At 48.7% G+C, this 24,695-nt stretch overlaps 1 protein-coding gene across 4 annotated transcripts; it reads right to left on the reverse strand.

The window, feature by feature from the left end:
• Window positions 1–338: 338 nt before the first annotated feature.
• ogdha (oxoglutarate dehydrogenase a) lies at window positions 339–24,608 on the reverse strand. Of its 4 annotated transcripts, none has more exons than XM_070964109.1 (23): window positions 24,534–24,608; window positions 22,636–23,021; window positions 19,141–19,332; window positions 16,938–17,031; window positions 8,911–9,026; window positions 8,394–8,548; window positions 8,157–8,303; window positions 7,991–8,081; window positions 7,288–7,467; window positions 6,812–6,940; window positions 6,549–6,728; window positions 6,320–6,472; window positions 5,841–5,943; window positions 5,454–5,582; window positions 5,215–5,365; window positions 4,778–4,905; window positions 4,476–4,654; window positions 4,056–4,127; window positions 3,461–3,586; window positions 3,277–3,349; window positions 3,009–3,172; window positions 2,514–2,668; window positions 339–2,420 (listed from the first exon to the last, which is right to left on the reverse strand). In XM_070964109.1, the coding sequence occupies exons 2-23, from the start codon at window positions 22,873–22,875 to the stop codon at window positions 2,300–2,302; spliced, it is 3,078 nt and encodes a 1,025-aa protein (XP_070820210.1). In that variant the 5' UTR covers window positions 22,876–23,021; window positions 24,534–24,608; the 3' UTR covers window positions 339–2,299. The 4 variants fall into 4 exon arrangements, with proteins under 4 accessions (XP_070820210.1, XP_070820209.1, XP_070820207.1 ...); XM_070964108.1 differs by lacking the exon at window positions 16,938–17,031 and adding an exon at window positions 16,292–16,394 and having other exon boundaries at window positions 24,534–24,604; XM_070964106.1 differs by lacking the exons at window positions 16,938–17,031; window positions 24,534–24,608 and adding exons at window positions 14,039–14,083; window positions 16,292–16,394 and having other exon boundaries at window positions 22,636–22,982.
• Window positions 24,609–24,695: the final 87 nt, after the last annotated feature.

Raw genomic sequence — 24,695 nt, forward strand, 5'->3', positions numbered from 1 at the left:
GTGGAAATACTTCTGTACTTTTACTCGTGGTATTTTGAATGCAGGCCTTTTACCACACTCAGCAGCCTCTTCCTCACCTTTTCCAGAGGTTTAGACACAACTTACTTCATGAGGAAATGCTGAAAGTTGGATTCTGTTAATTACTAAGAAAACTGTATTGAGTCTGGTTGGCGCTAAACGTTTCTGCTGATGTCATCATTGATAAGACCCTGCCTGCAGCGTAACCTCATGAAGCTCCAGCTGCTGTGGATGAAGATGACCGTTCACATACAAAAGCTTTTAGTTTGAAAGGCACAGGTCACGTGACGTGTTGGGAAGGAAGAGGAGAAAGCAGCGGCTCTTCAGTACATACAGGACTCTTTATTGAATGAAGCAAAATAATGAAGAGAATTTCAATCCCCTATTATGAAAATAAATAAATCATTTTCTTTGTCTCACAGAAGCCCAAAAACACCACCTGCAGCTGATTTCTTCTTCTGCTGTCGTTTGTTTTCCTGCTCAGAGTTCTTTCAGCTGCTCGCCAACACGAAAAAGAATAAAAACATGAGACGCTCTGATCCATTTTGGCACGGGATAAATGTGGGGGGGGGGGGACATGGAGAGAGAGAGAGAGAGAGAGAGAGAGACATGGAGAGAGAGGGGGGGAGCTGAGGGGTCAGTTAAAATCAGCAGTGCATCTGGTTGATGTCGGGACGCCTCGCAGCTCAGACTTCGGCCATTTCATTCCCAAAACATCCCATCCAAATAAAGAACAATAAAATCTCAGTGTGCGAGTGTTCAGCGTTTCCGTGGTGACTAATTACAGACTTCTCTTCAGGAGCTAACACACCTGCTGAAAGGCTAAAAACCTCCACCTGCTGTAGTGATTCCAATCCTCGAACAGTACGCTGCCACGCCTCCCAGCTGGCCGGGCTCCCATTCATTTTCAATGAGGAGCGCTAACAATGCTAACAATGCTAACGAGCCATTTATAAGAAACTTAAAATAAAATGTTTCCTGCAACGTTTCAGGTGAAGTGTGGAGTGTGATGATCCTGTGTGTGTGTGTGTGTGTGTGTGTGTGTGTGTGTGGAGTGATGATGACCTGCTCTTACACAACACAGCTGGAGTGTTTGTGTTTGTGTGGACGGAGGAAAGTGTGTGTGTGTGTGTGTGTGTTTCTGCGCGTACACTCAGCTTCAGGCTTCAATCCACCAGCCGAGTCTTTGTTTGAGGAAACATTCCTCCAGCCGAGCATCGGACTCCTCTGAGCTCAGGCCGCCGCTCATCAGGCCGCCGCTCATCAGGCCGCCGCTCATCAGGCCGCCGCTCATCAGGCCGCCGCTCATCAGGTCACACCAGACTTCAGTCAAAATTTGGCCAATTTTAGACGAGATCTTCAGTTTCTCCACTTTTTTTTTTAATCTTTGAATCATTTTCTACATTTTCATAAATTTCTGTGGTGGAGTTGAACCTGATGCTGCTGCAACAGTACACACAGTACTGACAGCACACGCAGTACTGACAGTACAGACAGCACACAGTCCATGTTGTCTCAGTGGAGGTAAAAGTACCCTGTGGGGCTGTGACTGTCTCTGACGTTCTGCTTTAAATCAACGAGAACAAACAGTTCATGAACCTGAGCCTGAACGACACCACGTGGCCAAAAGTATGTGGACAGCTGGACAAAGTCACCGTGTGTCCCTCAGCGGCCTCACACACGAGTCCTCAGATGAAGACGAGGACGAGGTGACTCACTGCGTCCCTCGTCCTGGACGTTGTTCAGTCGCTGCAGATCAATCAGATTCTCTCTGAAATGAACATTTTGGGTTTGACATGAATGATCTGATGACATCACTCCGCTGTCAGCAGACACACGGGGACAGCCGCGCTCACGTCCTGCTGTGCTGACAGGACACTGCAGTACTACTTAGTACACAGTAAACTGCTTCAGAGGACGAGGACACAGAACGAGGTGCCAAAGTCAAACAGAGCGCCACCTCGTGGTCATCTGATACACGCTGTGTACTAGGTAGTACGCAGTACTTGTGTACTGTTGACGTAGTGTACAGTATCTGACTGTGTATTATTTGTACTATTCCCTCAACAGTAGAGTGTTTGCAGACTCCAGTGTGCAGTATGACAGTGTGTGTGTGTGTGTGTGTGTGTGTGTGTGTCTGTGTGTGTGTGTGTGAGAGTGAATGTGTGTATGAGTGTGTGATGATGATGATGATGACGATGCAGTTAGAGCCACAACTGAATCCAGAGGGGTCGGGGGTCAAAGGTCAGACAGGTGAGGGTTTATTCCAGGTGCTGCAGGTCTACTGCTGGTCTTTGAAGGCGTCCAGGCCGAAGGCGGTGTCCAGGAAGCGCCGCAGCTCCATCAGGTGAGTGTTCTTGTTTCCTGTCGCCGGAGCCGCCGCCGGCTCTCTGCCAGCATACCTGAGACACACACAGAGGTCAGAGGTCAACCACCCAGAGCGGTCACTGACGCTCAAACTGACACGCGACGATGAAGACGATGAAGACGGTTACCAGACGGGCTTGGCTCTCTGGATGGTGGTCCTGATGCGAGGCTTCACGTAGTCATAGTAACCCTGGTTCTTATGTTCCTCCTGACACCAAACCAGGTCAGCGTTCATGAAACGGTCTGACTCTGCCTTCACCTGGTCGAACGGGAAGGGAGACAACTGGACAGAGACAGACAGACAGAGAGGGACAGACAGAGACAGAGACGGGGGGGGGCAGAGAGACAGAGAGGGAGAGGGAGGGGGAGGGAGAGACAGAGAGAGAGGGAGGGAGAGAGGACATTATTTACGTCATGATGCCTCAGTTAGTTTGTTTATTGTTTGTTTATTGTTTGTTTATTGTTCTTTGTCTCGTTTCCAGACTTCTGATCATCAGAAACATGAAGGAGGAAAAACACTGAAGAGAGAAGTGGACATGACGGTCAGTGTGTGCGTGTGTGTGTGTGCGCGCGCATGCGTGTGTGTGTGTGTGTGTGTGTGTGTGTGTGTGTGTGTGTTCTACCTGCTCTATGCGTGTGATGGCCACCGTGGCCTCCATCCCTCTGCTCTTCCTCTCTTTGGTCAGCTCGTAGTAAACCTTTCCTGTGCAGAAGATCACCCTCTTCACCTCCTCCGGACGCTCCGACGCCACGCCTGCTTCTGGGATCAACCTCTGGAAGTGAGTTCCTAAACGGAGATGAAGAGGAGAAGAGGAGCGACGATGAAGGTGAGGCTTCAACTACCACCGATGATGATGATGATGATGATGATGATGATGATGACCACAGTACCAGGCAGCATCTCGTCAAAGCTGGATCTGGCCTCTGGGTGACGCAGCAGAGATTTGGGAGTGAAGATGATCAGCTGGAGGGAAAACAGGAAGTCTGATCATGTTTCTGTCAACAACTCAAATCAACAAACTGTGCGTGCGTGTGTGTGTGTGTGCGTGTGTGTGCGTGCGTGCGTGTGTCTCACAGGCTTCCTGAATGGGAGGAGAATCTGTCGTCTGAGAACATGGAAGTAGTTTGCAGGATTAGAACAGTTCACCACGATCCAGTTACAGTCGTACAGCTGACGCACCGCAAAGTCCTCTGTGATGGTCTGAGACACAGACAGACAGACAGACAGACAGACAGACAGACAGACAGACAGACAGACAGACAGACAGACAGACAGACAGACGGACAGACGGACAGACGGACAGACAGACAGACAGGAGGGGGAGAGAGGGGGGGAGGAGGAGGAGGAGGAGGAGGAGGAGGAGGAGGAGGAGGAGGAGAGATGATTCAAGTTAAAGTCAAAGTGAAACTTTTTCTTTTTGGAAACATCAGCAGGAAAGTCAAACTCAGAGTATTTGTACACTGTAGTTTTACTGCTTTCACTGTAGTAAACAGCCTGAGTACTTGTACTTCGTCCTGTGAGACTGAAACAGGATCAGGATCAAACGTGATTCTGCTCTGATGAATCTCTCAGACTGACGACGGCTCACAATCACTTTGTGTTAAACCCACTCGTCAGTGCAGGGGAGCTGCTGTGTGTGTGTGTGCGTGTGCACGAGCGCGTGTGTTACCGGCATGACGTCGGGGTCATCGTTGCACATCTGGAGGAATCTCTCTGGACGAGCTGAAGAATGTTCTGGACCCTGCACACAAAGTTTTGTTAAGCTCAGACCAGCAGCATCGGAGTGTCCGCAGTACTTCACACGTCCACCAGGTGGAGCTCCGTCACATCTCTCAGCACTGACTGCTGGATGTTGGACTATTGTCTGAAACTGTTCTCGCTAATGTGGACGCACGTCAGATTGTTAAAGGAAGAAAATCTGACTGGATTTTGACATTAGAACTCAAATAAACTGATTTTTTGTGTGTTTTTTTGGCAGCATACTGTTAAATTTTATTTGCCTCCTGAAACGTCTGAATCCTGGATCAGCCCTCGTTTAAAAAGTGCTGTATGAATAAAGTTTAGTGGCGGTGCGCGTGCGTCTCCTCACCATGCCCTCCATGCCGTGCGGCAGCAGCAGCACGATGCCGTTCTGTCGGACCCACTTGGCCTGACCAGGACAGATGAACTGGTCGATGATGCACTGAGCCGTGTTGTGGAAGTCTCCAAACTGAGCCTCCCACAGGATCAGAGCGTTGGGACTCGCCATCGCAAAGCCCAGCTCGAAGCCTGCGGACAAACGAACCGTTTGAGCTCCGAAGAGCTGACTGCTGAGAGGACAGTGTGTGTGTGTGTGTTGTGCGTGTGTGTGTGTGCGTGTGCGTGCGCGTGTATGCGCGCGCTCAGACTGACCGAGGACGCCGTACTCGGACAGCGAGCTGTTGCAGACGGTGTATGGCGCCTGGTCAGGGGACACGTGGTTCATGGGAATACAGATCCTCTTGTCCACGTTCTGGTCATGGAGGACATGATGACGGTGGCTGAAAGAGGACAAACAGCATCAGTCTGCAGGATGACTCTCAGAGATGGGGGAGACTTTAGAAGAGGAAAAACCAGTTTTAAGAAATACCCATGTACGTGTGGACTGGGCTGACTCCAGACCAGCTCCCGGTCACCTGATCTACTCTGGACCAGGACCAGGACCACACACACACACACACACACACACACACACACACACACACACACACACACACACACACACACACACACACACACACACACACACACACACACACACACACACACACACACACAGTGCTGGACGTCACCGAGCCGCTGGGTGTTACCTGAAGGTGCCTCGCTCCACGTCCTGTCCTGACAGTCTGATGTGGATTCCCTCCTTCAGCAGCGATCCGAAGGCCATGTACTCTCCCAGAGCCCAGTCCACCGTCCGGTTACGGATCATCTCGCCGCGGCCCTTCAGGATACGGCTCAGACCTGAAACCACATTGTGGGCACGGAGTACCTGAGTACAGTTCTCAGTGGAACATAAATACGAAGACTAAGTCTGTGAAATGCCTCAGACCTCCGTGGATGGTGAAGTCCTCCACAGGGACGGAGGAGGCCACTTGTCCGATGTGGTTCAGGTTTTCTTCAGTCAGACCGGTAGAGGGGCAGCTCATGGACTTAGGCTGTCCGTCCAGAGTGAAGAAACCTGAAAACAACAACAACACTTCAGCCTGACAGAGAACAGGAACACTGATCAGGACACTGAGGCCAGATCCAGATCCAGATCTAGATCCAGATCCAGATCCAGATCCAGATCTAGATCCAGACCTGAGACCTGCTTACAGAGGTCCCCCAGTCTCCAGTTCTGTCTCTGAGTTGTCTAATGAACTGTGATTGGTCAGTGTAAACACAGCCGAGGAGCAGAAGTTAAGGCCAGAGACACTCCGTCCCCGTCCTCCCTCACCGGGCCATGGGGAGTCCAGCCAGTGCTTGATGTGGAGGATCTTCTCGTCTTTGGAGCGAGTGTACGCCTCCTCACAGATCTTATCGTATTTGGAGATTTCTTCCTGCAAGCAGAGACGGACACACGAGGACAAACCAGGAGAGCCAATTCAGCCTTCACAGAAATATTTAGCTGCATGAGCAGACCGCACCAACGAACGTCTGACTGCGTCATACAAACAGCTGACGTCCCCCACAGGGACGTCCAGGCTGGAATGTCAGGTGCTGATTGGTCGAACGCACAGCTGTGTCCAGCGTCATTCAGGACTGAGCGTCAGTCTGAAGCGTCACATGGAGACATATTGACTATATAAGTGTGCAGCTGAGCACAAACAGCTACTGCTGCTCTGAGAGGAGCCGCACGGCCTCCTGGGAGCCGCACGGCCTCCTGGGAGCCGCAGGACGCTGTCAGCTGCTGGTGTTGGTGCTGTGTGCCGTTACCTCGTACTCCTGCCTGCTCACGGCGCCCTCTGCGATCAGCTTCTCCGCATACTTCTGCAGAACAGGCTTCTGCTTCTTGATCTGCTTGTACATCAGCGGCTGAGTGAACATCGGCTCGTCCATCTCGTTGTGACCCATCCGACGGTAACACACCTGCACACACAGCACGTCAGTACGGGGCTCGCGCTAACGCTGGGCCACACTGCTCACAGCTCGGGGGGGCACTGACCAGGTCGACCACCACGTCTTTGTGGAACGTGGCCCTCCACTCGGCGGCCACCTTACAGACGTAGATGACGGCCTCTGGGTCGTCGGCGTTGACGTGGAAGATGGGAGCGTTGACGACTCGGGCCACGTCGGTCGGATACGGAGACGAGCGAGCCACGCGAGGATCCGTGGTGAAGCCGATCTGGAGACAGGACGTCAGAGAGGTCAGCGGTCTGTCCAACTGTTCGTCACTGAGGTCGATTCACGTCGGCCTGCGTTTCTTACCTGGTTGTTGACGACGACGTGCACGGTGCCGTGCGTGGTGTACGACGGCAGGTCAGACAGGTGGAAGGTCTCATAGACGATGCCCTGTCCTGCAAACGCTGCGTCTCCATGGAGCAGGATGGACATGACCTGAACACACACACACACACACACACACACACACACACACACACACACACACACACACACACACACACACACACACACACACACACACACACACACACACACACACACACACACACACACACACACACACACACTGCATCAGAGTGACTGTGTAGTTGCGTGTCGTTGCGGTGGAACAGGAACAGAGGTGCAGGTGAGTGGCAGGCTCTGCTGGTCCTGATGATTTAAGGTGTCCTGACTCGTCCTGTAGGCTCAGTAAAACTCATGACAGCAGTCAGTGAACGTTTCAGAGCGACTCGTGGAACTAAACTTTGGTTCTTCTTCTCTCAGTCAGATGTCAGTCTCACCCTTTTGCCGTCGTTGTCTCCGCAGTAGAACTGCTCGGCCTTGGTCTTCCCCTGCACCACGGGGTCCACGGCCTCCAGGTGAGAGGGGTTCGCCACCAGAGACAGGGTGATGTTCCTGTCGGTCACGCGGTTGATGCGGCGATGGTACATTCCCAGATGGTACTTCACATCACCAGAGCCCTGAGGAGGAAACGCAGCGGCTCAGTCAGCCTGCAGACCTCTGATTCAACAAACACAAGCTGTGACTTCCTCCTGTTGGAGCCCCCTGCTGGCCACAGAGACTATGACCACTATGTCTGTCTCAAACCTCGGTCTTGTTCGAAGCACCTGTCCTAAAAAAGCGTCGTCTGTTCCTGTTCACACACAGAGACGAAGCACACACTTTGAAAAACTAAATTTAAGCTCTTATACTGACGACATGCTGACAGATGATACGGATGTCCACTGCTGGGACAAACTGCCTCTACAGCATCGCACAACGGATGAACGATCGTTTCCTCAAACTAAGTGACGAGAACAGAAATTCTTCAAACTGGTTGAAATGAACAAAGAACATCAGTGAAGTCAAAGTGGAGGTCTGGATTTGATTTGTCAGCTGTTAGATGCTCAGGCGGTCCGGTCTCGTCGGAGTCTGCAGGCAGTCGGGTTGTTTACTGTGACAAGGTAACATCAGCAGGGACAGATCTGAGAGCAGTTAAAGTACCTCATCAGCAGCTTCCAGCTTGGAGTCAAACTGACAGAAAATCTGCTCCAGTTCTTTACGGATCACATTGGCCAGAACATTCAGACGACCCCTGAAAGAAGGCGAGACCAGCAATGAGGGCAGGAAGCACACAACCTGAGTGTGTGCGTGCGTGCGCGCGTGTTACCTGTGAGGCATGCCCATGATGACGCCCTCCACACCGTTCTCAGAGGATTTATCGATGATGGTTTTCAGAGCAGGGATCAGAGACTCACAGCCCTCCAGACCGAAACGCTTCTCTGCAGACCACTTCTTCTGCAGGAACTCCTCAAACCTGCACACACATTCATACAATCAACACCTCCTCTCATCATCCACCTGAGCTGCCTGACGGAGGCTGATGGAGGCTGACGGAGGCGGTCACCTGGTGGAGCGGATCATGCGAGCCAGCAGCGTCCTCTTCTCCTCCAGAGTGAACTGCATCACACCTGGAGTCTCAAACTTCTGTCTGATCCACTGGCACTGCTCCAGGTCGTTGATGAACATGAACTCCACGCCGATGTGCTGACAGTACGACATCTGAGCCACAGACACAGCACAGGTGAGTCCTCAGGTGAGTTACTGACTGACAGCGAGTCACATGACGTACACTCAGTTATTACGAGTGAAGAGGAGGAGAGAGGAAGAGAAGCGTCGCCTGCCTGAATGCAGACACACTGTGATTTTCACTTCCTTTGACTCTGCAGCTTGTAAACTTTGACCTCTTTATGCCTCAGTGCCTGCTTTTGGTAACCTGCTGCCTGTAATGACTACATTTCCCCTGTGTGGGATCAATGAAGCCTTATCTTATCTTATCTTATCTTAACTTAAATGGGCATCAGTTATTTAGTCAGTTAATGAACTCTTCACATTCTGGGACCTTCATGATCAGCCCTGTTTACCTCCAGCCGGCGTATGATCTCCTTCAGCGGCAGGGCGCTCTCAGAGCCTCCGATGAAGGTGGTGGTGGGCAGCCGGAACACCTTGTCCAGGTCGGACTCATCCAGTCCGTAGAAGCCTACATGTCCCATGATGCACCACAGGATAGGGGGGTGCAGGGAGGTGGTGGGGGGGGTTCAGGGAGAAAACAGAGGGAAGGAGGTGAGAAAAGGTTGAAGGACGCAGGGAGCAGACGCCAAAGAGACGGACAGACACACAAACAGGCCGTGGACAGATGAAGACATGCATGTATGAGTCAGCGATGCATGAATGAGTGAGCACCATCAACGCAGAGGACATGCAGGACATTTTCTCAAAGCACAGACGGACATTAACCGTGCAGACAGGAGCAGATGGACAGAGGAGGAAAGACGAGACGCAGTGAAGTGAAGTGGCAGGAGGAGTGAGGAGCAGTGGCGGGGTCCGACAAAAAGTCAAAAAATAAAGAAAAATAAAGAGGAGGAGACATCGTTAGTGAGCCAATCAGCAGGTTCATACATCAAACCAGATGTGACAGAGCTCAGATCAGTGTGGTGATAATCAATGTTTGTCTCCATGTTCAGACTCACACCAGCAGTCAATGCTAACCGCTAACCGCTAACAGTTCAGTGCGTCACAGCTGTCTGAACTCATCAGTGCTATTCCTTCATCACGCACGCACGCGCGCGCGCACACGCACACGCACGCACACACACACACACACACACACACACACACACACACACACACACACACCGCTGAAATCAGTCCCGACAGAGGCTCTATCTTTGTCTGATCGAAGCTAGCGAGAGCAGCTGTTTGAGGAATTAAAAACGAATCTCGCTGCTGCTGGTTTGACTCTGCACATGAGACTTCATGAAAGTAGAGAATAACACCAGACTGATGCTTTAGCAGCTAACAGATGAACTGTGAGCTGAAAACGAGACGCGAGCATGAAAGACGCTGCAGATCTGCGTCCATCAGGCGTCCATCAGAGGCTGCAGCTCGGGTTCACTCAGCTGCTCCGTCCACTGGACGCTGTGTGATCTGTCTGGCATCAGATCTCTTCAGCTCTTATCTGTGATTGGTGCTTATAAAGGTGGTGATAAGGCTTCCAGGCATTTCAAACAGCCAACACACCAGGAAACATGTTTCTACCGAGGCTGAACTGAACGAGACAAGTCCACAGAAACAGTTCTTTGGGTTTGTATAGTTGTTTTTTCCAGCCGTAAACGTTGAGATTGAGGATGCAGAAGAATCTCTACACAGTATGAATTACAGAATATTTTAGTGTAACTGATGTTCAGACTTCATCACAGACAGCCGAGAACAGAACCAGGATCAGCGGATAAACAGTGACACGATCAAACGGTCAGAGCTCGTCTCTGGAAACCAGGAGGGCAGAAGAATCAGATCTGAGGTCAGAGGTCATGATTCTCATGTTGTGACGAGCGCTGATGCTGTCGGGGTGAGCAGACATGTCCTCCAACGCTGCCCGAGGACTTCAACACCTCTGCGTGGTTGGTATCAATGACGTGTGTGAATGTTAATTAGAAACAGTTACAGAGTTTGTTCACCAGGGGGCGCCGCCAAGTTGATTTTTACACTTTAAAACACCTTAAGAGACAGTATTCAAGGTGTTGATGTCTAAGTGTCATGTGACGTCTGTTGATTAAGTTTTTGAGGGGACGAAAATGACTCAAAGTGAAAAACTCAAACGGGGAAAAGTGAATTCTTCATGATGCAGTGAACTAAAAAGCGTTTTTAAGCTGTTTTCTGCACTGACGTCATCCAGACCTGCACCAGCATTCTGCATTTATCAGACCACCTGACCTCTGCTGACCCCTTTAAGTCTGGAAGACCAGACTGAGGGCGAGTGTCGAGCACCTGAGAGGAACCGGAGCCTGAGGGCCTCCTGGTATATGGACTCTTTAGGATGTAAATAAAACAGAAATGAAAACGCTCCTCTTCTCCACAGAGAGCAGCGCCGTGTTCATGGCAGCAGGGACGACTGAGTGGGAACATGGGTGACATGTTGGGGGTTAAACACACTTAATCTGTTATTTTCAACTCCAAACCCATTATGTAACAGTTAGGAATGACATGTTATGAGGGAGAAGAGAGAGATGAGAGAGAGGAAGGAGGAGGAGGATGAGGAGGAGGAGGATGAGGATGTTGAGGAGAATGCCGTCGTCTTTGACCTCAAACATAAATCACGTAACAATCCTGCAGTGTCCTTAAATCCACCACAGGACGACCGTAAACGTTTCCTGTTACGCTCAGTGAGCAGAAAACACTCAATCAGAGGGCTGAGCGGGGCGGGCCGACAGCTGATTCAGCCAATGGGAAAGCTGACACAGGTTCTACAAGTCGTCCGACGAGCTGAGCAGCCAGGAGGGAGCACAGTCACAAAACAACCACACACCTGACAGCCAAGCTGGCCAATCAACAAGCAGCGTGTGTCTACAGACAGCAGGCAGACGATCACTGCTCAGCCTCGCACTCACGCTCCTCACCCCCTCCTCCTCTGAAGAGGGGGAGGGGGTGAGGAACACTCAGAGAGGAGGACACTCCTCCACTAACAGCACATCTCAGCCGAGGCCTTTTCAAAGCAGACACGAACAGCAGCTGACGGGGTTCAGGTGTTTACCGCTCCGCCTGCAGCCGACACTCAAGTGTGTGTGGCAGTCTGACTCTGAAACACACAGTCACAGTTCACTTATTCACCGTCACACGTTCATGCACGTGTTCACAGCCGCTCCACGCCGTCACACTGCTGCCGCTACTCCTACAGACCAACAAAGGCTGTTCTACATCCTGCAAGCTGAGAGACACTCCAGGAGTTTGACATGTCTCACAGCTGTCTCTCCACTTCTAATCCAACCAATCATGGAGCTTTCTGATGCATAATGATTTTATCTGAAGTATTTCAACTAAGCTCCTGCGTGAAGTAGAACTATAATAACAGAATCAATACAGAGCATCAGCACGAGAACGATGTAGCAGGCCTGAGCTGACCTCCATGTGTCTGTCCATCAAAGAGGACGGTAACTGAACAGTCAACACTGCAGACTGTCAGGCTAACACTGAAGAGGCCTGAAACATGGGAGCAGAGCAGAAAACAGAGAGGACGAGCTGAAAGGAGATCAAAATTAAGAATGAAGGAGAGAGAAAGCCAGAAGAAGAGATGAAGAGACAAAAAGAGGTCCGGTTCAGGAGACTGAAGCCTCGCACCGCATCGCCTGAACATCATACAAGCTAACAGCTAAACAACACAGGCTGAACGCTTCCTGTCAGTGATGCACGTCTTTCATTTCCTGCTTGTTCCATCTTTAATGCAGGAACACCAGAAAAGGATCAGAAGCAACCAAAATACAGAGAAGTCCATCAAGACGTTGGACAACATGGCTGAAAAACACTCCTTTTCACTTGATTTTCCTCTTTGAATGAGTGTTGGTTTGTTTTTTGGCAAAGCTCTGAAAGCTTTGAGGATAACGAACAGGTGTGGAAGTCGATCACTGAGACAAACAGGACATTTCAGCCGGTGTTGCAGGTCAAACTTACAGCGTGACGCGAGGACATGATTTTTAAACGCATGGCCACAGCTGACTAAAACAGGAGCTGATAAAACTAATAGTTCAATACTTAATAAGACGAAGCTCAGCTGTCTCCTGCTCACTGTTAGAATCCGATGAGGAAAGTAAAAATGTTCTTTAAAAGTTTCATCTGAGCTTAAAAATCCACCTGATGCTATAATGCTTGTTTCTGTAAATCATGTTTATAAGTGAACAGGGTAATAAAAGCTGGATGTCATAGTTTGAGAGCTGCAGTCCTTCTTATCTGCAGTAAAATGATAAAACTAAATGTGCATAAAGCTCCACAAACACAAGCCGGGCTGCCTGGAAGTAGTCACAGACTGCAGGTTATTTGGGAGAAGTACTGGATGCAGCATTACGAGGTGCTTTTCTGCCTCCAGGTGCTGAATTCTGAGAGACGACGCTTCAATGTTTTGTGGCCACAGTTAAAAATGATCCTCTGACGTCACCTTGTAGGCTCACATGAGCTCAGACAGCTCGTCTATCAGGACCTCTGCAGACTATCCACCGTTTACTGCACAGAGAGGGGCGCTAGCAGCAGCTAGAAGCTAACCGAGCTAACGACACCGGCCAGGACACACAGGAGACATTCAGAGGTCGGAGGGACAGCAGACATCCTCCACTCAGTCTCTCTGAGTGTCCCCACAATGTCTCCTGTGTCCTGAGGTCTTAAAGGGACATTTCACTCTGGTTCAATGTCTGATATCACCACATGGACACGACCTTTCCACAGGAGTGAAGAACGGCAAACATCAGGTCTGAGAGACAGTGAAGGAAGGGACGCAGCTGCTCGTGAAGCTAAAAGTGAAGGGCTGTTTGTCTGAATCACATTCTGATGAACCGCTTTGAGGTTTAAGTCAGGATCTGATCTCTGGATGAACACATTTCCTCTTCTTTATTAAGAGAAACGAGTTCTCAGGTGATTCAGAGTCACTCTGCTTACATCTGTGTCGTAGTTTTGATCATATTGTGAATATAATGAGCACACAGAGGCCTGGTCATCCATGTCTGTGTAAACAGGACTACGTCACTGCGGCAGGTGAGACTTTAACCCCTTCACATCCACCTGCACCGCCTGAGTTTTCCAGGGCCAAACTGGTATCTGTATGCCTGAATATCTGTAGAAACAAAGCATAACTCCTAGTCTATGAAGTCCGTTTTGCACTGTCATTATTTTAATGTCGAGCCTGGTCTTTAATGTGAAGAACTGGTCCAGCGGTGGTGACTGTGTGCCTCAAGCCGCCATTGTTGGCGGTAAAACATTCAGGAGCTCCTGCAGAAGCACTTCTGATAAAAGCAAAGACACTGAACCAAATGAAATATTGCTTTTTTTTTTATCCCCCACCCAGTGCAGCGACCTCTACAGGCGGCTCAGGACGTCACAAACTGATCCCGCAGGATGGTTTCTGACATCCTGGACTTCCTGTAGACGTACTGCAGTAAAGATACTTCACTAAAGATGAACTACTGCCTTCACAGCACTGCGCAGTCACACCAGCAATGTCGTTTCTCGTACCTCCTACCGTTAGGATTCTCAGCCTCTCCTTGAACACAGCCACATCTGGAAGGTCACCAGCAGGGGGCAGCAAAGGGAGAGACACCCGGAAACCATTAGTGACCTGCTTAAATTCGACATCCACGGCCATTTTCTACCACTGCCAACAACCGTCTACAGCTAAGTCACACAGCACAACACCAGCCCCGTCGTCTCTACATCTCCATCACCGCTCATTCAGAGTCCAGAGGGTCGCTTTAGAGAAGCTGGGATTTTAGAGTGAAGTGGTGGAGAAACAGAGACGCAGTAACACCATGCCGAGGTTAAAGTCCTCAATACAGAAGCCACACCACAACCAACCCACACTGAGGGTTTTCCCAGAAGAAGCCATTCTGCACAGGTCACCTTCACTACAGCTGGGACGCAACTAATTCCTGAGCAGCCCGAACACAGAGCTCAATGCTCTGTTTTCACTACAAACTGTGAATTCTTTGTCCACACGCCGCAGAGTCTGCTCTCACACAGTGTCTCACACTCTGTCTGCAGCACCATCCGTCCATTATCGTGACAGTCATGGAGTACTCTGAGTATGACGGACTGAGCTGTGCTCATGTCAGCTGGCGAATCAGGATGTTCACGAAAAGCAGACAGGCAATGCTAAAGCTAAGTTGCAATTAGTGGCAGTCTGAGCCGAGAGAGCCCAAAGGCCTTCAGTTAACCAATCAGAGCTCTCTACGCCACAGCTTCTGAGCTGACCTTGAGAGGAACAAGGCTGCTGATTGGTTAGAGCAACACAGCCTGCTTCCAAAACACAGAACTGATGAGCCTTAACACCGTGTCCGACTAAATGATGACGAGGTGAAACGAGATCGGCCCACCCATGTGAAAACAGTGGTGACAAAGATCAGAGCTGGTCAACAGCCTCAGAGTCTTTACATCAGCCATCAGCCAACACAAATGAACCAGACGTTTCGAATGCAACAAGCTAGCACGGCCACAGCCGAGAGCTAACAAGTCAAAGCAGAAGCCAAACAGCAAAAAGCAAAGATGCTGCAAAGTCCAGAGCAGCGCGACCCGCAGGGTTAGCATGAAGCTAACAGCTGATGCCAGCTGATCCAAGCACTGCGAACAGTATTATGGTGCTGGGGTCAAGTGTCTGCCAAAGGACAGCCACCTGATCTGAAATCACCTCAAACTCTGAACGTCTAGCCGAGAAAACGATCTCAACTCACGCTCTCTTTGTGGGCGTGGAGCGACGGAGACTCACACTTTGACTTTTCTGAGTACTTCTGAGTACAGACTCTCCTTTCAAAGTTTTCTGAAGGCTCCAGAACAGGAACTAACTGAACCTTAAGAGGAGATCTTCAAGGTCGAGCCTGAACTTTTAACCTCAGCTTCTTAAGAAAACGTGGACAAGAAGTAGGTCAGCAGTTAACTTCAACTAACTACAAAGAATCTAATCTTTCTTTGAGTAACGTCTCAATGTTGTCATGTCTTCTGTCTGTTTCTGTTTTCTGTCTGCTGTTATGTTAAGGGTTAGGGTCTTTCTTGACTGTTCTTTTCGTTCCAGCCCGCATGTCGTGGCTGTTCCTTTAGAAAAGGTGTAAAAGGTTAAATCCAAACACCTGAGGGCCAAATTGATTTCTGCACAGCAAATCCAATTAAGATCTTTCTCAACAAACCTATAAAACAGCTTGACCCAGGTTGTGAGGACATTTCGCAGAAGCTTGCAGTCCCTGACGGGGACCAGTGCACATCGTGAGTGAAGAGAAAGGTTCAAAGTTTCAGGAACAATCAGTGTCCACACGTCCACAAAGGTCTAACACAGACTGAGGATTCAGATTTAGCTCAACAGACTTTTGTTGTACATAAGAAGGTTTCAGAAACTTCCAGAATTATTTCAATTACACAAACTTGTTGGTTTAGTTTGTGAAACATTCATCATACACAATTGTGTTCCAGGAACATTTGAGTTTCAGGTTTTGTTAAGAGTTCTGAAACATTCATGTACACGAGAACGTTCAGGAAGAGTCCCGTTCAGAAGCTGAAAGCTCTGGACTTCATTGTACTTGAGAAGAAATGTTTCTCATGTACAATAAAGTTTCAGTTCAAGACAAACTCACAGAAACATTCCCAGGACAAGAAACTTTGACACACGTCCCCGACTGGCCAAAGACTTAGAAAGAACCGGACTGCAAGGCAGACCAGGAGGACACAGGAGGAGCAGGGGAAGGAAAAGACGTCCTGGTGGTTTTCCAGGGTTTAGCTCCTCACCCAGCTTGTCGGAGGAGGTGATAATGTCAGTGGGGACACACGAGTCCAGATCGGCGTCCATGATGCCGAGAGGGTCCAACTGGGCCACATGGTGCCCTCGGATCTACAGGGAGTGACAACAGCACAGAGCCCACCCGGGACAGGAGGAGGAGGGATGGAGGCGGAGGAGCGAGGAGGAAGAGGATAGGACGGAACGAAATGAGGGAGAGGGTGATGAAGAAGAGAATGAAATGATGAGGGGACACGATGCAACGAAACAGGCGAAACAGGGAGGCGGGAGGACGTGGACAGCCGAGTGGATGAGAAGCAGGACGGGGTGGAGGATTCAGAAAGGAAAAGAAAGGAAAGAGAAAGAAAAGGAGGAATGCCAAATAAGAGGCAAAAAGATCAACATCGAGACAGGATTTGATACAAAATCAAGGAAAGAAGAAGAAGGTCAGACAACAGCAGGGTGAGAGTATAAAAGAGAAGACAACCAAAGAAAGGAAGAGTTGGCAAAAAGAGGAAGGAGAGAAGGAGGAGAGGGAGAGGGAGAGAGAGAGAGAAAGAGAGAGGGAGAGGGGGAGGGGGAGGGTGGGAGGGAAGAGCAACATTAACACCACAGGCTGGAGGCAGTTCGTTTGTTCGTCAGCTCTGGCGTTCTCACCGACATCCTGGAAGCCGGTATTGACCGGAGCATCATCAAAATTCACACAGCTGATTCCCAGAGGATCCAACTGGGCATTGTGATGCCCCATCACCTAAACACACACCCAGCACAGACACAGACACACACCTGTTATCACAATATAGACAGCACTGACAGCAGGCCTGGCTGCTGGAGGTCTTCACAGGTCCACGTGACGGGGGCTGACACAGGACTCCGGTCTGGGACAGTCCGGACTACATCTCACTCAGTCTAATCAGGTCCAGGCGGGGTCCTGCTGGTTGCTGTGGCTCTCAGGTCTGCTGCTGGTCTGGCTCCTCTTTTTGAGCCAACTGTATTTTGGACCAGGTCGAATTATCCTCAGGTCTGTCCCAGACCTGGTCTGTCCCAGACCTGGTCTGACTGTTACATTGATGAGCACCAGTAACCCTGCTGGGTTTACTGGAGATCAACTATCAGCAGCTGCAGGTTTGAGGACCATTTATCTATCAGCCTGTGTGGAAAATGTTCTCAGGACTCTCAGTGAAATCCAGTTTCTTAATGGAGGTTATCTTTCTATCCACTTTATTGGTGCTGCTGTGAAACTGGAATTTAGCCCCTCGCAGGACGAATAAAGGAACATTGAACTGAATTGAATCAGAAAACTAAGTGCTTCTGTTACTTCTGTAAATTCTGAAATACTCACTGGAGCCTTTATTTACCTCAGCTACAGAGCAGAGCTCACCTTCAGTAGATGAGGGCTTGTATTAGAGACAGGCCTTTATTTCCAATTCCCTCTGTTTGATTAAAATAAGTAACGTATATGTGACGCACGTCCTATAAGAATGAGAGGAATGTGAGGTTTCAGACTTTAAATTTGGGAAACAGCCACAGAAACATACTCAGTTATCAGAACTGTTGGATTGAAAATGACGCTGTGCTGATCGTAACGAGTAACGCTGCACATGCTCACAGGAAGGACGACTGACGAGCATGACAAAGGTGAAACCAGCTTCCTGTTTTATTGGTATATTCGATCTGATTCATACGTTTATTTTCCCTCCTGATTAAAGCGTCAGGGACGTTCGAGTTAGGGAAATGATCCAACTCTGATCTTACAACATGAATGTAGTGACGGAGCTGCTCACTGCTGTGCTGTTGATCTGCAGCGATCAGGAGCTGCCAGGTGCACGTCTGCAGGTACACCTCGTCTTCCTCACTTTGAGAAGCTGATGTTTGATTAAATCCAGCTTCATGTCCGTTTGGTCCAGTCTGACATCAGAGAGCTGCTCTCTACAGGTTCACCTCTGATCAGGCTCGTTTGCTCAGGTCTGTTTCACATCAGATTTCTTTTTGTGAATATCAGTTTGCACACTCAGTGTTGGACCTGTGAGGACCTCCATGAGCCACATCAGCAGGACGGCTTTCTCAACCTTTCTAACAAGATGCCCCAAACCTTTCATGACACCAGCAACTACAGACATGTCAAGATTTCATGTAATAATTCAAAGTAAGAGCATGAAGGGAGCTCCACTTTAGTTACATACAGAAATATGCATCTCCACCATAAACAAGAATTGAAGAGTCAGTTTCATGAATGACATTATTGTGTTGCTCTCCTGAGCTCATCCTGGGGAAGAAGAAGAGTTAAAAATCACATCACACAGTCACGGACCGTCTAACAGGGAGAAGTCAGGATCCAGAAATATGCATGAGAAAATGAAACGTGCTTTCAGCTTTTAGGAATATATCTTTAAATAAGATTCACTATTATAAGAAGAATCTTAATCTGAATGTTGTATTCAATTTAATTGTGTGGAAATAAAAACTGGGCAGAGCAGCCACTCGAATGAAATTCAACTTCAGGTTAAACTTGGTGAGTGGAGGCGTCTACTAAACCAGTTTAGTGCTCAGTGGTTCCAAATGTTTGTCTGTGGCCCCATTAACAAAGCAGACTGATGTCTTCTTCTGCTTCCTCTTCTTTGAACCTTCCCATGGCCTCTCACACCTCCTGGTTACATGCCCAAAGCATCACGATTTTGGTGAACTGGCCCTTTCTGACATCTTGGAGTCTGGGATATGGCACCAGGTCCCATCCATCACAAGCTCACACACAATCAGACCTCTTTACTGCAACCAGCGGAGTCGCCCCCTGCTGGCCATCACCTGGCACTTTGACTTTGCTCCGTCCACTATTTATGCTGCCTACGGTGTGTACGAGTACCTGATAGGCCCTGATGAGGGACTGGACGGCCAGGTGATCCTCCACCAGCTTCTCCACGTTGGGCTGAGCTCCAACCAGAGAGGAGAGCTGAGGATCGACGAGGCCGGACACTGCCGACAGACCCAGAGGAGACTGGTAGGCAGCACCGGGGGGAGCGCCGGCGTTAGCGTTCCTGAAAAATACATCCCACGACTGGAGGGCAGAAGGAGGAGGGAACCATGGGGAGAAAGAGATGGAAGGAGACAAAATGAGAAGATATTTAATAACATGACAGAAGACCACCCGGTGAGTCTTCAGCAGGTTTGTCCAGCTGCTGAACAATATGTCCTCAAATTACTACCAATATTCAGGAAGACATGATGAACCATTTTTTAACCATTGGTTAAAAAAATAAAAAATAGAAAAAAATAAGGGACATCCTGGATCTTAGTCTTTGCTCTTAGTTCGTTTCATAATGTTTTATAGAAGTATCGGATCAGGACTCGGTATCGGCAGATACTCAAAATCAAATGACTCGGACTCGGGGGACATCCCTGGTTACAATCCTTTACATCTAACTCCGTATCTAACAGCTTTTTATGGCTGACACTCTTGCTGCTAAAGCCATGAAATGCATTGACATATGTTCATATGTATCCTCTGTGTATCAGAAAAGGATCTGAGTACTTCTTCCAGCACTGGTAAATACTTTGATTTTTTCCTGAAGGCGGCTCTTCCAGCCTCAGTTTTCTTGGAAAATTCCTTCACTTTCTACTGGTGAACATGAACCACAGGATGAGTCAGACTGGTTCAATCAAACCCACCCAAAACACAGTTCACACACAGACGACATGCCAGCCTGCCTCCCTGCGTCCCACAGTGATCCGTCTCCAGTGAGACGAAGCACAAACCATTTCTCACTCTGTTTTATATGAAGAGCTCACTGAGTCTGTGGCTGCATGCTCCCAATCAAACGCATCATTCCTGGGCAGTGACGTCGGTCCTTCCAGCGGCACAGAAAAACAACTTTCCCAGTGATTTATTACGTTCTGTGTTCTCCATTCCTTCTAAATTAACTCTGACTCTAAGAACCGTTAATTAAAGTCACTGTGAATCAGATATGTTGAGTGTATGTTGGTAGAAACTCGGCTTCGTGTTTCTTGTTCTACGACTCTTTTAACCAGCAGTAGTCGTTTGAGGCTGTTGGGCTCCAACTGGTCGCATTGTTTTAAGCCTCCTGGCAGAACGACACGACCCAGCAGCTCCAGTCAATAAGCAGAAAGTGGAATTAAACCTGTGACGCCTTTCCAGCTCAAACTGCTGCTTTCAGTTTTAACGGGGAAAAATATCTGCATCTGAATATTTACTTAGTCTACATGTTTGCGAGTCATTTCACTTCAGACACTCTGAACGTCAAAACAAAGCAGGACTCGCTTCAAACCTGAGGCTCAACATGTTGCTTTACTCTTTATTCTGCCGGTCAGTCTGTTGAATTTGGCGTTAACAAGTTAGCATTAATGTTAATGCTAATGTTGCTAATAGCATCTCCTGTCGACCCACCGGCTGGAGCTCGTCAGACTTCAAAGTTCAAGCTGAAAGACACTTGAGAAAGTTTCATTCACTGAGGAAAGCCATGAGATGTGGCCGAAAGCACTCCCGAGGTCAGACGGACGAACAGTTTTCTGTTTTTAAAGGAGGACAGAGGAAAAAACTAAACCACAAGACCTCAAGTGACTAACAGGATGTGTCTGACTCATTCAGCACGCTGCTGTCCGACCTCTTTGCAACTCGTGTCTCTTCAGTGTCAAGCAGAAAATGTGCAGAAGACTCTTCTTTTATGCTGTTAAGTGTCCCTGAACAACTACGAACATATAGAGATCTATGAACTCATGAAGGGACGTGAACTGCCGGCCTGATTTGTTGTTTAGAGAATCCATCAAAAGCTCTAACGGCACTTGTTTCTGAGACAGAGCAGATCAGTCCTAATATCATCCAATCACAGCGCTGTAAGACAGAGCCACAGGTGTGTGGCAACAGACAGGTGCATACAGACAGTGTCTGTGCTGTGATTAACGCAGACTCATCATCTGCTGCAGCTGCTTGTGTCCACACTGAACCTGTGTCCGTCCACCTGTGTGTGTCTTTGACAACGAAATTTTCCTTTTTATCACAAATCAACCTATTTTTGATGCAGCTGTCATAAACAGTACAGCTGTGAACTTTGCACTGTGCTAAGCTAGCCACAGCAGCTAACCTGAGCCTGCTCGCCAACAAGTCGATCGCCACATTCTCCATTGCCGCCTCCTCTCCTCGCCATCACGGCTGGATAAGATGGATAAATGCAGAACATTTCTGATGGCAGACGTGTGTGTGTGTGTGTGTGTGTGTGTATGTACGTACAGTATATGTTCAGACCTGCTGGCTAGTTTGCCAAGTCAGTCAGAGCAGGGTCACACTGATCTTTAAATAACAACAGTGACATGTAACATGACACACACACGCACGCATGCACGCACGCACGCACGCACGCACGCACGCACGCACGCACAGCTCTTCTTTATAGGTATGAAATAATAGAAATACTTGTTCTACCTGCTTTTAGAATCACACACTGAAGGTTTGTTCGTGAAGCAGTGGGAGGACATCGTGGGAAATAATGTGGACGGTTTCTTGACTCTGGACTGAACTGTGTTTTTCTTCTACGCAGAGCACAAATACACACAGCACCTCATACATTACTAAGGACACCAGCGTTCACCTGTTTTAAGGTAAAGGTTTGTCAGGAGAAGAGTTTAAGACGTTACTCTTCGTCGCTGCAGATCGGCCTCCTCTGGCTTCACACTGGACGGTAAAACAGCTCCGTCATGTGACTGAGCTTCGAGATGCTATTCTTGGACTGGCTGTCCTTAACGACTCAAGTTAAAAGGTGTGGGTGAAACACCGTCAGCTCCATCCAGGCCCAAAGGGGGGGCGCTACCCCGTCAGCAGTACAGGACGTCAGCTTCATGCAGGCACTTGCTGAGTTACTCTGGGACAATAATCAACAAATGAGCTGAGAGAAGAGAACGTCTCTTTCTGTGAATCCAGCAGTGAAACAACGCTGGAGGGTTTGCCCATGATCTCACTCAAATGGACTTTATTAATCATTTTTTGTCCTTAAAACATGACTTCTCCTGAGAAGGAGGATGTTCTTCTGTTATAAAAAACATACGTATCGTCCATCGATTCTGTCTTCATTCAGCTCTTCACTGCTTTAACTATTGAAAATGTCCGCTGGGTGAACTGTCCTCTCTCCGAACCAGAAAATGTCTCAAAATCCTCTTTCTTGTGTTAAAAAAAATAAGCTTTGGAGAAATTTTCATACGATTCATCGTGTGCTGGTCTCTTGTATGTGTTTCTACTGCCTGTGGATCTGTTACCCACCACTACTCATCCCCTCCACTTCTCCACCCACCCTTCACCCCTCCACTCCTCCACCTCTCCCTCCCCCCTCCACCGGGCTGCACTGATCCTTACCTTGTGAACACTCTTGGGGTTCTCCAGCCAGGCGTAGTACATCTCCTCCACGTAGTTGGAGCTCGTCCCATTCAAGAACGGCTCTGAGGCCACAGGTGCAGTGTAACACCTGATTGGCTGAAACGTCCTTGTGCCACCTGAGGTGGTGACTGTGATTGGCCGCTGCTGGCCAACAGTCTGAGCCGCCTGTGAGGCGGTGAGTGGACGCAACCGCGCCGCACAAGTCCTTAAACGATGCATCAGCAGTCCTTAAAGTATCACACACACACGGTGGTGGTCAGTCCAACGGTCCAGACGTCCTCAACCTCAGAACGACGACGGGACAAAAACTCACTCCACCGAGGTCAGTCCCAACAGAGAGGAACCAATGAAATGTCCACTGTCCACTGAGAGGGAGACAGAGACACCGCGTTAGAGGGAACCAGAGTTTGTGTGTTCACCTTTCAAACAGCAAACTAAGGCGACGTCTCCACTAAACAAACTCATCATCAACATGAACTTTTCAGTCCTCAGTTAAAAATGTCTCTCAGTCATCTCAGACTGGAGGGACGACAGACGGCTTCACAGAGTGAACAGAGGCAGTGAAAGTTAGGAATAATAAAAACCTTGAATTGTGTTTTGTGTCATAGATGTTCAGAAACGGTTGTTCACTTATTTTGACACTGACTGACTGTCGGCAAAGTTTTATCTTGCTTTGAGGGACGTGTTGTTCAGTCCTCTGGAAAACAACGCACAGAAAAACACTTCTATGGACATAATTCATCATTTTACTATAACGGCCAAATTAAATGTGGTTTTACAGGTAAGAAACCATCCTTTATTTTCTTCAGCAAAGAGTTCAATCAATACCTTTATTGAACATTTTCTGGGCAAAAATCAGTTAAACCACACCAGCTTGTGCTGTGGTAACATCAATTTATAAAGGTCTTTATCCCCAAAGGTTAAACTTAAGCATTATTTCTCTTTTTTTAAATTGCGTGTTCCCTTTTAGTGCATGTTCAGTACTTGTACGACATTTTCACTATAAGAAATGAAATGAAAACATTTGGGAAACACCTGGAAGACACTTTCAGGCCAATAACAGCCGTGTTTGTTCCGGTGAGACAGACCTGGGAAATCCTCAGCTGGACTTTCTGGCTGTGTTTTGACCTTGCTGGCTCTCCCTGCCTGCCTCCATTCTCCTTCCCTCACCACGGCCTGGACGCGCCCACCGTCGGCCTACCCGGCCTCTTTATTGGAGTCTGACAGAAATCCCGCCCGGAAACACGACCCCAAATCCTTCTCATTGGCTACGGCAACTGTCAGTCACTTTGTCCTTTCACGAGTCATGAGTTCTCGAAAATTACTGTCTGCTTTATCAAAACACTGTAAAATGACCTCTTCTCAATGTTTAGAAAGACAGAACGTAGAGACTGAAGCTAAAGGCGTTGATTATTACTCTGCACAAGCTGGCTACGTGATTAGCTTCAGAGCTAACGTGCTAGGTTATGTAATTAGCCGGTTAGCTTCTACTTTCCACTCTTAATTTCTAATAGCATGTTAAGCTAGCGGCTAAATGGTGCTAATTGACGTAAAATTGAACGGGCGTTGTGAAGCTAACGGCACGATTAATATCTGCATTTATCATCTATTGACTGAAACATAATTGTGAGCAACACCGACAGTTTCAGCGAGTATTGTGACAGATGACCTGCCCCTCACAGTATCGTTAGCCAGTTCCGCGGAACGGGTTGAGCATTAGCTAGCATGCGGCTAACATGCTAACAGGTTTTGTCTTACTCAAATTCCTCCGGGCGGATTTTGGTTTTCTCTGAATTGTCCCCGTGTGAGACAGCAGGTCAGAATGTCTACCAGTAGGCGGTGAGACGTCGTACTCATCTAAAGTCCTGGTTACTGACCTCGACAACCGAGTTTTAGCGGCTCCCTCTCGGCCGGTATTCCGGATGCCCTTCGCCTCTCCCGGTAAAATGATGACAGCTCGAGGCACGGAGCATGGCAGCCAGGCCTGTGTGACGTCATGACGTACGGGGCTCTGCCCTCTCGTAGAATAACATGCATAT

Source organism: Chaetodon trifascialis, chromosome 6, assembly GCF_039877785.1.
Source record: "Chaetodon trifascialis isolate fChaTrf1 chromosome 6, fChaTrf1.hap1, whole genome shotgun sequence".
Taxonomy (NCBI): Eukaryota; Metazoa; Chordata; class Actinopteri; order Chaetodontiformes; family Chaetodontidae; genus Chaetodon; species Chaetodon trifascialis.

Coding starts and splice junctions, on each gene's coding strand:
- ogdha (XM_070964106.1), bottom strand. CDS start 22,875: ATGCATCGTTTAAGGACTTGTGCGGCGCGGTTGCGTCCACTCACCGCC. Junction 5,944..6,319: donor TGAGCAGGCAGGAGTACGAG/GTAACGGCACAC, acceptor CTCTGCTTGCAG/GAAGAAATCTCCAAATACGA. Junction 3,173..3,276: donor CTTTGACGAGATGCTGCCTG/GTACTGTGGTCA, acceptor ATCTCCGTTTAG/GAACTCACTTCCAGAGGTTG.